Source organism: Alosa pseudoharengus, unplaced genomic scaffold (genome assembly GCF_046254945.1).
Source record: "Alosa pseudoharengus isolate Yale_2024_CS ecotype anadromous, Long Island Sound unplaced genomic scaffold, YU_APseudo_1.1 YU_APseudo_1.1_scf_11, whole genome shotgun sequence".
Lineage (NCBI taxonomy): Eukaryota > Metazoa > Chordata > Actinopteri > Clupeiformes > Clupeidae > Alosa > Alosa pseudoharengus.
This window is the reverse complement of record NW_027468576.1, coordinates 999,153-1,013,548: the sequence shown is the minus strand read 5'-3', so window position 1 is coordinate 1,013,548 and position 14,396 is coordinate 999,153. Positions and strand designations below refer to the sequence as shown.

Below are 14,396 nucleotides of genomic sequence, written 5' to 3'. Positions count from 1 at the left end.
TCCAGCATTGGTCGAGCAACACTGGAGATATGCTGCTGATCTCCTCAGATTTTTTGTTGAGAGAGGCCGAGAACTTTATGGCAACCAGTTTCTTGTCTACAACGTGCACTCAATGTTGCACATTGCGGAGGATGCCGTGACTTTTGCAGGATTGGACAATTGTAGCGCTTTTAAATTTGAGAATTGTCTGAAGAACATAAAGAGGATGGTAAGGAGTGGAAGATGCCCCCTGTCACAAGTGGTGAAAAGGCTTGAGGAATGTGCTGGACAGCCAATGGAGTATGGTAGGCAGAGGTCCAATTCTTCTTTTATATTGAATCGCCGCGAATGTTGTGAGGTCATAGAGGAGAGGGATGGAAGCAAGCTGTGCCGTGTATTCCAGCACCCAGAACCACTTTTCAGTGTCCCTTGTGACTCGACATTAATTGGAGCACTGAAATTCAAGATCAATGACACTGTTTTGAGGTGGATCCCAGAAGACAACCTAAAACAAAGTGCAATCAAGATTCCTGTTAGGGAAAAAATAATCTTCATGGCCATTCTTCATGACATTGCAGTATGTTGTCATTTGTGCTCTCATCAGTGTATTATCATTGCAATTCTTTTATACAGACACAATAATTCTTTACTGTATCAAATTAACTTCTCTGTTCTTTATTACAGAATGTATAGCATTGTGGAGTTTTTGGGGGAAAAGACAGTTGGCATTGTGGCCAGTAACTGGATTAGAAAAGAGGGAGATGTAAGTACATTCTAAAAACCTTTATGTCAATCATGTCACAAATTCTATGCAAGTTCTGCAAAACACCAATGCTGTTGTGAGATTTTTTGTTTTGTTTTTTCCATTTCAGAAGACATACAGCTACTGGCCACTAAATAACCCCACACAGAGGGCAAAGGAAAGAGTCCTACATGACCCCAAGACATGGCTTAAAAGGCCAGTGCGAATATTTTCCTCGTCAGGTGTGTTAATGGGCGGCAAAAACATGGTGACGTACACAAAAGCAACAAATTTAAAAGAGTGCAATTTCTAGCTGATAATTTGCACAAATTGTTTTGGTCAACCTTACTTTGTTCAGATGACTGGGATCAGGCCGTCAGGAGGAACAAGAGGGCGGAGACAAAGTCCTGTGTAGAGACAGGAAAGGAGGACAAAGGAAAGCGCATCATTGTTAAACCCAAAAAGTTTACTCACAACGGTATATCTACACATCCTTGTGACCTGGAGTAACTTAGGGCCTCCATACACTATATTACTTTCGCAGTCTGACACTAATTTCCATATATAGTCATACTGAAATCTTGGGAGTCTTACTGGAGTCACTGCATGTTTCAGCCTTTTTGCAGTTGTACAGTGTAAGGTAGCGGTTGTACAGTGTAAGGTAGCAGTTGTGGCTATCTGACCAGTTTTAAGATTGTCTTTTCCTAGTCTTGACCTTGTGACACTGACAAGTCTATTAATTAGTGACCCAGTCTTTGTGTGCCTTTAGTGTTAAAAGTGCATGCAGCAATTCTAAACAATTTGTAAACATGTAACACTGTTATTTACATTCTAATATGATTCTGTTCAGTTGAAAAAAAAACACAGAAAAAAAAAGAGAAGAAACAAGTCCAACATTCAAAGACTTCCCTTCCTCCAGCACCCCAGACAGGACTATCCACTCCACGGCCTAGTAGTTCATATCTAAGTCCACAGCCTAGCCCACAGCACCCCCCTCAACAATACGCTTCACGACCTGCGACTGATGACGGTAAAGTTATGCAAGGGAGTGATGGTGAAAAACAAATACCAATAATTGTATAGAAGTCAAGAAGACTAAGGTTCGAAACAAAAACAAATAACCTAAATTCTTATCTTGTACTTTCTGTAGATGACTCGCTTCCATCTTCACCGGCGAGACATTATACAGACAATGATGGTAAAGTTATGTATGGTAATGATGATGAATGATGACATTTAACAGTAATTCTATGAGCCAAGACAACAAAGAGTTTGTAACAAAAAAACATAACATTGAATTATTGTTTTGTACTTTCTGTAGATGATTCAATTCCCTCTTCAATCGAACCACCATCGCCAATCTACACTGGTGACGGTAAAGTGGCGGGTGGAGAGGGTGGTCAAAAGCAAACTAGTAACTCTTATCCACAGGTTATATCAGTTATCTGTCTATACTAACACTGCTTTTTACACACTACTCAGGTGACCGAAGAGAAACCATGCCCATCTGGGCAAAGAATATAAACGGTAATACATTATGTAGTTAAAAATTGTGACGTCTTGTAGAAACACAGTGTATGCAAATGACAACAACTTCTACTAAATACACTCCTCTCTTCTCAACTTATATTTTTTTACAGCGACATTGGAGGTTCTGCTTCGCAAAGTGGAAACTATGGAGCAGAACCAAAGAGAGGCTCTACGTTTGCTTCAGGCAAAACAACATGGGGACCCTGGGGAAGCTACTGTGGAGTTAGAGCAAGCCCAAACTCAGGCCGAACTTAATAAACTCGAAGAGCACCTTAAAAATAGGGATTTCACAAAAAAAATGGTAAATGTACAAATAATAGTGAAGTGACGTTAGGCTATAGTGTACACATAAACTTTTTTTCATGAGTTCCCTGTTAGTGGGTCACGCTAGTAGTTAAGTTGTTAGAGAGATGAGCAGTCCATTTTCAAAGACCTATTAATTTGGTTACCACCCCCCCAAAAAAAACCACCACCACCATGTGTAAAATACAACGCAAATACTTGCCTTAACCATGGTTGTGTCCTTTCCTTAGATTTCCCATCTGAGCCTCGTTGGTGGGTCCAATCCTGGGGAGTGTGTGAGGAGGGTGTTGCGCTCTGTGGCCTCCAACTATGTGTGGAGCAGCTACAGCCTTAGGGGGAAAAAGGGGAAGATGCCACTGCTTGGCACAGCAGTGGGCAGTACCATTAAACGTAAGTTCAAATATGTGCAAACAAATCTCTTTCAGTGTCCCTGGCTGCTTTTTTGTCTTTGTATTGGAGGATGTTTGTTATGGAATGCTTTCAATGCATCACATCTATTTACTAATATATTGACTGCTCTCTTTAACAGAGGCACTTTATCTTTACTATATTTTGAATTTATTACCTGCCGTTGTTGCTGCTCAGGAGTTGAAGGGGACCAAAGACTTTCACTCTTGTGCTTTTGCTGAAATGCAACAACACTGAATTTGAATTAGACCTGATAGGGAATTAAATAGCCTAGTGCAAGACATGTTGACATCACACATCTGTACACATGTATCTCATGTATAGCTAAAGGCTATGTTTTTCTGGAGTATATTTTTGTATGATAACAAATTCGATCTTATAGCTATGTGATTTTAACAGATTTTTAAGTCCTTGTGGCTACAGCAGAACAACACCGTGGATTACCAACCATTACCACTCTCATTCATACTATATTAAATTGTCTGGATTCAGATGAAAGATAACTAATATACATATGTTTTGGTTTATATCATTAAAGAAAAACTGATAAAACCACTATATATTTTCTTAAAGCATATACCCTCTAGATGTCATTTAACAGTTTGTTTACTATGGCCGACGGCTTTTGCATTTTGGCAACAATGTAGGGGGTTTGACTTACATCTAGAGGGTATGCTTTCAGGAAACACAGTTTTGGTGAGTTTATTCAGTTTTCTTTCTACAAACCAAAATGTGTTAGCTGTGCACTTTATCTGAATCCATACAATCCCTTTCATTTTTAATGAGAAGGCTACTTGAGAGGCTGTTGAAATCACAAAGCAACAAGTTCCAACTTACTATCACACAAAAATATACTCCAGAGATAAATAGCTTGGGTGGGGTGTAGTGAGAATTTGCTACCCGAGTGTTGGTGACACGCCCATTTTTTGGCCTGTGCTGTGGTTCATGGAGTAATATGCTTTCAGAAAAATAAAGTGACTAATTTGTCTGAAATGTCATCACGAATCCAATCTTATTACAGAGGCGATCATGAAATGGAAGCCAGGGCTGGGAGAGAAGGACGTGGAGCTGCTGATAGCGGAGGTCCTAAAACATGCCCCTGCAGCCCACTCCAAAAGTTTAAAGGTGAGTTGAAACGAGAGAGGCATAAATATCCCTCCAAATCAATTAAAAGAACATGCCGACTATTAGGGAACTGGCTATACTTGCACGAAATTGCTCTAATAGCCTACGTTTCTTTTCCGGTGGAGCCAGGTGTGTTTGAACCTGCCGCTATTGTTAATGCAATTAGCGTCTACGGACCCGGTTGGGTGTTGCACCTAGTAAATCAGCATGTTACGATTAAGGATTTATGCGTGTGTTCAAATTTATATTAATGGGCAAACAAGATATTCAGTGTAGGAGTGTAAGATGCCGTTACAAGACAGTTACGCTCCACCTGAAACAAACGAATGCACTGAGCCTTTTGTGCAAGTCCATTATCATATTTTTGTACACCACCTCAAAATGATATGCGGATCCATGCCCTACTTTTTAAGCTTGTTCACAAGACGTGCAGTTACTCGTCTTCGTCTTCAAGCCAAACAAGGCTAACCTTCTAAGCGAGACATCTTTGTGCAACAAGCTACAACACTCGCAACAATGAAGCTGATAGCCTAGCCAAAAACAAATCATGTTTCACTAGCATTACAGCTATAGCAGCAATATACTGTAGGCCTACAGTTTTAGCAGCAACATGCTGGTGGATCAACACAAGATGATATCTCCATGTTAATAAAGTAGGCTAACTGTGAGACGTCATATAGCCTATTAAATGTGCATAGGCTACTGGATCATACCGCGACCATTTTTCACTCTCGCGTTCTATCAACGCATTTACAATCCTCAATAATGCTTCTAAAAAAAACACAGACTGATAACGAACTAAACTTTACAAAGGAGCAGTATCAATACTTACGGGTGGGCTATCTGAACACACAAAATTATAATATTTAAGACAGAAACACCATCCGCATCTCGCCTACTATTTCCGCGACTTGATAGCCGTCGGCGCATCCTCACACTCTGATCTACACTGAAAAAAAAAGTTCCTTGAATTTACATGATTTTAATGTGTACATCGGTCCCACATAATCAGAATGTGTCCAGCTGACACAATTTTTACACTTTTGTTCTAGTTAATCGTTTCTTGTAAAACCTACACATTGAAATCACATCGTATTACATAAAAAAATCATGTTGAATGAAGATAATACCTTCATATTTATGTAATACCAATGTATTGTGTAATGCAAAAGTAATTTTATCATGTCAATAGTAATAGATTGTAAAAGGTACTTCTAACTTCATTTATTAATGCTAAAAAAATAAACTCTTAAAGTTTTATGTCCCTATAGTAACAGAACAGTGTGTTTTAACTGTTTTTTCTTTCTTTCTAGAATTGCAGACATCTGTTATATATCTTTTTACTGAAAAGAGTCAAGTCAGTTTAGTAGTCAATTTTTATTGAAAGCAACATGAAATACACAGTATTGTTTTTTATCCAGCAATTGACAAATGGAAAAAAGTGCAGCAAACATCACAGGGAAAGGAGAAAGATAGAGGAGTGAGAGAGGAAGAGGAGAGAGAGAAGTGAGAGAGGGAGAAGGGGAGAGAGGGAGAGAGAAGGGGGAAGAGAGAGAGGGAGAGAAGAGAAAGAAAGTGAGAGATCAGGCCTGAAGACTGATGGACCAGATTCAAAGATGACTGACCAAAAGGTGACATTTCTAGTTCCTAAAATAAAGATAATTAATAATTAATAATAATAAAAAACATCCACAAAAAGATTTCATGACCCGTGGTCACTCAGCCATTGATAGTCCTTTCAGGTTTCAACATAGTAAAAACAGTATTTCTTTTTCAAAAAATAAAAATGGAAAGTCATTCACTGAAACAGGTTGTTCTTTAACCAACCTTTGGAGTTTGCCTTCATCCAGCTCCATGAAGATTTTTTACAATGCCTCAAAGGTGTATCTAAGCACGGGCAGGTACATGAGGTTATCAACTCCGACATCATCAGTGACAGCTAACGGCCATGTAGATCTGTCAAAAACTTTATTCCTTGGAGTACGACCCCAATGTCCTCATGTTCTCTCAGGACATAAACCTCAACAGTTGTCTTCAACTTCATCCATGACCTGAATTAGGCAGACAAATGCACATAACAGTAAGAAAATGAGACCCTCTAACAAAGCCCTATTGAGAAATGAATGTGAAAAATAGACATGTTCATGTACATACCACATATTCCTGCACAAAGTTTTCAGGATCTTCCCCCGTGTAGATACAGAGTCCCTTCAGGAGACACTCGGCCAGCATCTATATCACACTGAAATAAAAACATTATTGATTAGCACGTTAATCCAAGTTTCATTTAAGTCAGCCACTGTTGTAAACGACCATATGATAAAAAGAAACAAAAAGTTAGACGAATACAATAGATAGATACTTTATTCTTCCCGAGATCATCACAAATTTTAGGATGTGATGAATAATAGAATAATAATAGAACAATATGTGAAGAAGTATCAATATCAACATGATCAAAAATATTAGCCTCTGTAAGGTTTGCATGATTAAAACTCTGCATTACTCACATCAGTAATTTGCTTAATCATTGCTTGGAGACAGGAACTTGGATTGAAGTGGGACAATTGTGATTCTTTTGAAATTCCGTGTTGATCTGAAATAAGAGGCAGGAAGAAAATTAGTTTCATACGACAGTGCCAGACAAAACATACGCATACTGCACCACACATCTGGCATAACAGGCATTTATTGGTGTATAAGACATTCATTTTATCAACAGTAAATTCATAAATAAATAAAAGATCAAACTTCAGTGACTTCAAACAGTAACATCACTACATCTTAGACTCAGTAACAAAAAAGTTGTATGCGTACACTGTACTGCCTGTTTTTTTGCCTGCACAAACAAATCAAAATATTTATATTTCATATTTTCATCATATGGGGAGACAACTTCCTAGGGCTAAACGTTTTTGGATGCTATAATGTAACTTTGCAAATGGCTTTTTGTCCACATGGCTATGCTAGCTTGCTTTTAGGCAGCCATTTGCTGGCAACACACTTGGCGCACACAGGCTAACAGGCTTTTCACTCACATACAACTTATTATGCTTCAAACGTGATCAAATTAATGGACTGTACCAAACCAACCCCAATTTAGCTTTACTATGATTTATGTATTTTTCCAACCGCCCAACAGATGCAGCTAACTGGTTGGTTAGGCTAACGTTAACTTGGTAGAAAGAAACGGACCAAAAAATAATACAAAGACATCAAGGGTCAACTTTGCAACGCTGTAATACTGTAAGAAAACAGCTAGGAGATTTATTGTCTAATATAACATGATCATAAGGTTGATAAACTTACCCTTCAGTAGGCTAATTCGATTTGCCATTCTCTCTTCCACTTCAGTCACTGATGATAGATATCCAAACTTTAACGGTCAAACCATGCTTCAAAAACTTCTTCTTCTACTACTATGTATTTTTTTTAATGACACATTACAGCCACCTGCTGCTCTGGAGTATGTCTGAACTTAACATTTTCACTTTCGATCAACACAAGAAAAATGTCTACATCCAGCATTCAAAATTATCTCTTGAAATCTACTTAATTAAAACACGTTTGCAAGCGGAATATAAAACAATCATGTTGCATATATCAAATTAATTTGTGTCAAATCAAAGACCCCCTATTTCCATTTTTTTCAGTGTAGGCTACAAGCGCAAGGGCGAAGTAATGACCCAGCAGCAGCAAAAAGTCTAGCATAACCAGCTATTGGCATATCCTATTTAAGTTTTGACTAAATGTAAAATGACTTTTGACTGAATGTAAAATTAATATAAATGCACTTACCTGTTGTTCTCTTTTATTTGTTCTTCACAGGGTCGGATGGAACGGCAGGTGGAAGACCATCCGCAAAATTGATTTTTTTAAATAAAATATAATAAATTGATATTTGTTAGTGTACAGCTGTCTTTTCTTTTGAATAGGCTCAACATTAGCAACAGCCATCAGTCAAAATGCAGGTAAAACATGAATGTGGCTTGTCTAGGCTCTCAACTAGATTTTGTGGGTTCTATTAAAGGCAAATGAGAACTCTCATAACTCTGACCGCACCTGCTTCGCTGCGTGGCAGTCATAATAAATTGATATTTGTTAGTACAGTTGTCTTGAATAGGCTTGGAGTAGTCAACATTAGCAACAGCCACTATAGCCAAATGCAGGTATATGAATGTGGCTTGTCTATTTTCAGACAACTAGATTTTGTGGATTCTATAAAGGGCAAATGAGGACTGCACATGCAGATCCGCCCTAACGTGCTGGCGACATTATGGCAACCTTTCTCAGGAAGGTTGCTACAATGTCGCCAGTATGTCTTTTGATTGCCGCGACGTGGCGGTTACGTGCGAGAAACGTTGCCAAGATATGTTGCGGCAACGTAATCGCGTCTTTCACCCGCACGTGTCGGCAACGTTAGAACTTACGTGGCGGCAACGTATGTTTGGTAATAAAGTTACGTAACCGCCACGTAACGGCGACGTAACTGTGTTAGCTGGGATACACCTTTGTACCTGACAAAATGTACAGTATGTGAGTACTGAAGCTTCTCACTTAAACTTCACTTGATTAAACTTTCCCGTCCCCTTTCCTTATTGTTTCTTTTCAGACAAGATATGCCATACCACAACTTCTGACCACACCACTTCATCTGAGTCATCATCTGAGTCCTCTTCCACCAGTAATTCATCTTCCTCTTCTTCCTCCAATTCTTCATTGTCATCAGACGATGAAAGTCATAAGAAAAGGCGTTACAAAAAAAAGCATACAAGGAAAGACAAAAGGCATCGGAAGGAAAAGAAGTCGGCAAAAGCAAGGCATCGCAAAAAGCACAAGAAGGAACAGAAGTCCGCAAAACCTGAATGTGGACAAAGAGGTGAGTCATAAGGGAGGGCTCCTGTTTACAAAAACAATTACATTAATACACAGGATTAAAGTTAAAATCCCTTGTGCCAAAATCCAAGGTAAAAACACATTCAGAAGCCCCTACTCAAAATTAACTTTAAAAAGCACGCTACCCACAAATCCACCAACAAATGGTCACTAACACAAGACAAATGGCCCATCCAACAGCAGTATATAGTATGTGGTATGTCATTGGGGTTATCAAGTGGGCACCCTCATTCACCGATGTTTCGTTAAGTTAGGCCCACGACACCTCATGAAGGCTTAACAGTGAAACCAGCGTCCTGGAGACACTCCCCTCCATGCTGCCACCATATTACCACTTTGAAATATCCAATACCCAAAATACTCTTAACCAGCTTAGGCATGGTCAAGTTATGGGTGATGCATGTTAATGTCAACAATATTTTGTCTCATCTCACAGTCCAGTTAATCTCTATTTGTTTTATTTCTTACTGATGCAGCTTCCAGTCCAAAAGACATCGTTGCAAGGTACAAGAAGGTTCTGCGGGCTTACAACCGTGGAAAAAAACTTGGGGAAGCGTGTACCATTGCTGGTGTTACAGAGGTGACCGTTCGATCAAAAGCAGCTATCCCAGAGTTGGCTATAGCTTCACCAGAAAAATTTGAGGAGCTTTTGGCAGGCTACAACAAAAGAGGAAAAATTTCTGATTTTCTAAGTAAATGTGAAGACCTTATTGAGAATGATACACAGGTCAGAGCTGAGATAGCAAAACTCAAACATGAGGGCAATCTCATACCCTACATTAAGAGGGAGCCGAAGTAAGCCCCCCGCCAACAACCCTCTTATGTTTAAGCAGTGTTCATTCATGTTGTGTTCATGTTTACTGTCTGATTGTCTGAAGAGGCAGCAGAAGTAAGTGCCCCTCGCCCCACCACCCTGTTTTGTTTATGCTGTGGTGTTGCAATGAAGGATTGATAGCCTTTTAAGCTATTATGTTTTTTGTTTAATTTTTATTTGCTTATTGCCCTCCTCTGATGGATCAGAAGTTTTGATTTCAATAAATATCTCTTGATATTAAAGCCAATTGTGATGTGTGACAATGCTTTACAATGTGTTAAGCATCTGTAATTGCAGTGTATGTAAAGTGTTATTGTTTTCATTATCACTATTGTCATTTAACAATATTTGACTTTAATCGGCAAAGTCATAAGTTAAGTACAGAACTATGAACACCAGTTACAACTTCAATGTGTTTATACATTGTTTGCTCCAGGTATATCCCATCAGTTTGAAATACAGCATTTTTGGATCATTTACAAATTGTTCATTAAAATATAAGACTAAGATGTAACTTCATAATAGCCACCCAAAATTTTGTTTCATGCAGTCATTTTCCATCAATTGATTATAAGATTGACATTTTTAGATAATTTACAAATTGTTTATTAACATATAAAAGACTAAGATGCAACTTCATAATAGCCATTAAAAAAAAGGTTTGATGCAATCATTTATCATCAATTAATTATAAAAAGTACATTTTTAGATAGTTTACAAATGATTTACTACCAAATAAAAGACTACGACCCAACTTTATCATAGCCATCTGAAAAACAAATATTGTAATTGTTTTCTAACTAACTGTTAATCAATAGAACATCATTTATAGTTCAATAGTTAATCAACCTATGTAATATGCATAGGCGTTGTGTATATGGCTATGTAAAGGCCTACAATCAACATTATAATCATTAACAATAACTCAATATATCATTATTAATAATACGATATTTGCAATAATAATGTAGCTTATTAATATAAAATAAATTGAAATCAAGCTATCACTAAACGGATATTTTTTAGAGTAGAGTAGAGTAGAGTGAGAGAGTGAGTGAGGTAGAGTAGAGAGGTAGAGTAGAGTAGAGAGGTAGAGTAGAGTAGAGTAGAGTGAGTGAGTCAGTGACGCCACTCTTGACCTACATAAATTCAAATATGCTTTATTGGCACGACACACCATATGATGCATTGCCAAAGCGTTCACAGTAATAATAATAATTAAAGAAAATACAAATACAAAATGATATAAACATGTACAAACATTACAAACATTGTTACACTTCCGTCACACACACACACACACACACACACACACACACACACACACACACACACACACACACACACACACACACACACACACACACACACACACACACACACACACACACACACACACAGCACGTCACGTCACAACCATACAAGACCATTGTCTGTACACGTCCACAGGAAAACCAAGACAGGACAAAACAAAACAAACAGGAGACATGGTGTAATAGACTGGGGCTGGGGAGCAGTGTTATGTTGAAGGGTGGAGGTAGTGGGGTGATTATCTTAAGTAATGCCTTCTCTCAGGTTATGGAGTGAGGACACATAACTGGCTGCCAGTATGCATGTGCTGGTGTCCTCACCCAAAACTACAGCAAGTTTTTTCTGTTCCTCCAGTTTTGTGAAGTTGGGAATGATGTTGTTCAAAATGGTGAAATATTTGTCTCTTTGGGACCGATATTTGTCACAGTAGGGATGAGCTCTTGGGATTTAAGTGCTTTAAAATGTAGTGAATTTTGAGGGCTTAATTTTAGATGAATCCAGAATTTTAGTGATCGTTTTTGGATATTAATCAATAGTGGAAATCGGCCTAATTCTGCCCTGCTAGCATTTGTGGGTACTTTTCTTTGGATATGTAACAAATTTCTACAGAATTCAGCATGCAGGGCTTCGATTGGGTGTTTGTCCCATCTTGAGTAGTCGTGCTTACTGAGTGGACCCCATATTTCACTTCCATAAAGTGCAATTGGCAAAATGACTGTCAAATATTTTGGACCAGATTTTAATTGGTATATCTATTTGATGAAAATTTCTTTTTATTGCATAAAATGCTCGTCGTGCTTTTTCTTTTAGTGCATTCACTAAATATGTATGTGAATGGCTAGGTTGAGAGCTCTATCTAGTGTGTAGCATTCAAAGAAGTGGGCATGCATGGTGAATATCTGTCAGGATTTCCCCATGCACACCACACTTACCCTGTGTAAGATGTATGCCTCCTCTGTAATGTGTGCATTAAAATAAGTGAGGCATGCAGATAGACACCTGATGAGGTATCTACCTGCACTCCACCCTTACCCTAGCCTGTTTTGTAGTTTTGTTTGTGTTTTATGAATGTCACCTAATATGTAGTGCAATTAAAAGAGAGTAAGCGTGCTGTAAGCACTTAAATCCCAAGAGCTCAGCCCTAAGCCCAGTCCCCTATGTCAGTTGGTCTCGGATTTAACTAACCCAATAACCCACAAATTGTCCAGACCAGCACTGCTTCCCAACAACCAATCAGAATCAACCAAATTAACAAGAACAACAAGAATTCTTATTTGGAACACTGGAAGAAAGAAACAAAATTACAACACAAACTAGAATGTTACATTGGCATACGAAAAGACTATCAATTGGCAGAGTATCTCCACACTGTCAGAGATACGAAGCAGAGACAGATCCTCACCAAGTACAGGCTGAGTGACCACAGTCTAGCCATAGAGAAAGGCAGGCACAAGAAGTCATGGCTGCCCAAAGAGCAAAGGACATGTGGTCACTGTCAGGGGAGGTAGAGTCAGAGGTGCACTTTCTGCTACACTGTGACAAATATCGATCCCAAAGAGACAAATATTTCACCATTTTGAACAACATCATTCCCAACTTTACAAAACTGGAGGAACAGAAAAGACTTGCTGTAGTTTTGGGTGAGGACACCAGCACATGCATACTGGCAGCCAGTTATGTGTCCTCACTCCATAACCTGAGAGAAGGCATTACTTAAGATAACCACCCCACTACCTCCACCCTTCAACATAACACTGCTCCCCAGCCCCAGTCTGTTACACCATGTCTCCTGTTTGTTTTTGTTTTGTCCTGTCTTGGTTTTCCTATGCACGTGTACAGACAATGGTCTTGTATGGTTGTGACGTGCTGTGTGTGTGTGTATGTGTGTGTGTGTGTGTGTGACGGAAGTGTAACAATGTTTTTAATGTTTGTACATGTTTATATCATTTTGTATTTGTATTTTCTTTAATTATTATTATTCCTGTGAACGCTTTGGCAATGCATCATATGGTTTGTCGTGCCAATAAAGCATATTTGAATTTGAGTGAGTGAGTGAGTGAGGTAGAGTAGAGAGGTAGAGTAGAGTAGAGAGGTAGAGTAGAGTGAGTGAGTGAGTGAGAGAGGTAGAGTAGAGAGGTAGAGTAGAGTAGAGAGGTAGAGTAGAGTAGAGTGAGTGAGGTAGAGTAGAGAGGTAGAGTAGAGTAGAGAGGTAGAGTAGAGTAGAGAGGTAGAGTAGAGTAGAGTGAGTGAGGTAGAGTAGAGAGGTAGAGTAGAGTAGAGTAGAGTAGAGAGGTAGAGTAGAGAGGTAGAGTAGAGTAGAGAGGTAGAGTAGAGTAGAGAGGTAGAGTAGAGTAGAGTAGAGTAGAGTAGAGTGAGTGAGTGAGTGAGTGACGCCACTCTTGACCTAAATATGTATGTGAATGGCTAGGTTGAGAGCTCTATCTAGTGTGTAGCATTAAAAGAAGTGGGCATGCATGGTGAATATATGTCAGGATTTCCCCATGCACACCACACTTACCCTGTGTAAGATGTATGCCTCCTCTGTAATGTGTGCATTAAAATAAGTGAGGCATGCAGATAGACACCTGATGAGGTATCTACCTGCACCCCACCCTTACCCTAGCCTGTTTTGTAGTTTTGTTTGTGTTTTATGAATGTCACCTAATATGTAGTGCAATTAAAAGAGATTAAGCGTGCTGTGTGCTTCCAGGACAAGGCATGTGCATGAGCATATGAGGGGGGTGCACAACGGGGGCCCAGGGCCAATGGATAACCCACAGGACCCAACCAATGCCAAACCCACACAGCGACCCACCAGGACCGAGTCTCCCAAGCCATCCAATGGGGCCCCGGCAGAATGACAATGAGAGAGGCAGAGAGTGAAATTAGAAAAGTTAGAGTAGAGAGGTAGAGTAGAGAGGTAGAGTAGAGAGGTAGAGTAGAGTAGAGAGGTAGAGTAGAGAGGTAGAGTAGAGAGGTAGAGTAGAGTAGAGTGGTAGAGTAGAGAGGTAGAGTAGAGTAGAGTAGAGTGAGTGAGTGAGAGAGGTAGAGTAGAGTAGAGAGGTAGAGTAGAGTGAGTGAGTGAGTGAGTGAGAGAGGTAGAGTAGAGAGGTAGAGTAGAGTAGAGAGGTAGAGTAGAGAGGTAGAGTAGAGAGGTAGAGTAGAGTAGAGTGAGAGAGTGAGTGAGGTAGAGTAGAGAGGTAGAGTAGAGTAGAGAGGTAGAGTAGAGTAGAGTAGAGAGGTAGAGTAGAGTAGAGTAGAGTGAGTGAGTCAGTGACGCCACTCTTG

The 14,396-nt window shown here is 39.3% G+C and overlaps 1 protein-coding gene and 2 long non-coding RNA genes across 4 annotated transcripts; 2 read left to right on the top strand and 1 right to left on the bottom strand.

Annotated features, from left to right (window-relative positions):
* The first annotated feature begins 664 nt into the window (after window positions 1-664).
* On the top strand, window positions 665-7,987 carry LOC143117474 (uncharacterized). The gene is made up of 11 exons (XM_076279222.1): window positions 665-742; window positions 852-963; window positions 1,080-1,199; window positions 1,572-1,751; window positions 1,872-1,919; window positions 2,043-2,096; window positions 2,204-2,248; window positions 2,362-2,552; window positions 2,785-2,944; window positions 3,984-4,087; window positions 7,916-7,987. The coding sequence occupies exons 1-11, from the start codon at window positions 665-667 to the stop codon at window positions 7,955-7,957; spliced, it is 1,134 nt and encodes a 377-aa protein (XP_076135337.1). The 3' UTR covers window positions 7,958-7,987.
* LOC143114192 (uncharacterized) lies at window positions 5,450-7,735 on the bottom strand. 2 transcript variants are annotated; one of them, XR_012984864.1, is made up of 5 exons: window positions 7,397-7,735; window positions 6,598-6,683; window positions 6,242-6,329; window positions 5,915-6,138; window positions 5,450-5,734 (listed from the first exon to the last, which is right to left on the bottom strand). It is a non-coding gene; the product is annotated as an uncharacterized LOC143114192 (long non-coding RNA). The 2 variants fall into 2 exon arrangements; XR_012984863.1 differs by having other exon boundaries at window positions 5,450-6,138; window positions 7,397-7,730.
* Window positions 7,988-8,630: 643 nt separating the features above from the next.
* On the top strand, window positions 8,631-10,044 carry LOC143114187 (uncharacterized). The gene is made up of 2 exons (XR_012984862.1): window positions 8,631-8,966; window positions 9,460-10,044. It is a non-coding gene; the product is annotated as an uncharacterized LOC143114187 (long non-coding RNA).
* Window positions 10,045-14,396: the final 4,352 nt, after the last annotated feature.

Bases quoted from the DNA above. Each gene is read 5' to 3' on its own strand.
- LOC143117474 (XM_076279222.1), top strand. From the start codon at position 665: ATGTATAGCATTGTGGAGTTTTTGGGGGAAAAGACAGTTGGCATTGTG. The intron at 743-851 runs GTAAGTACATTC...TTTCCATTTCAG, and splicing joins GGATTAGAAAAGAGGGAGAT to AAGACATACAGCTACTGGCC. The intron at 1,920-2,042 runs GTAAAGTTATGT...TACTTTCTGTAG, and splicing joins ACATTATACAGACAATGATG to ATGATTCAATTCCCTCTTCA.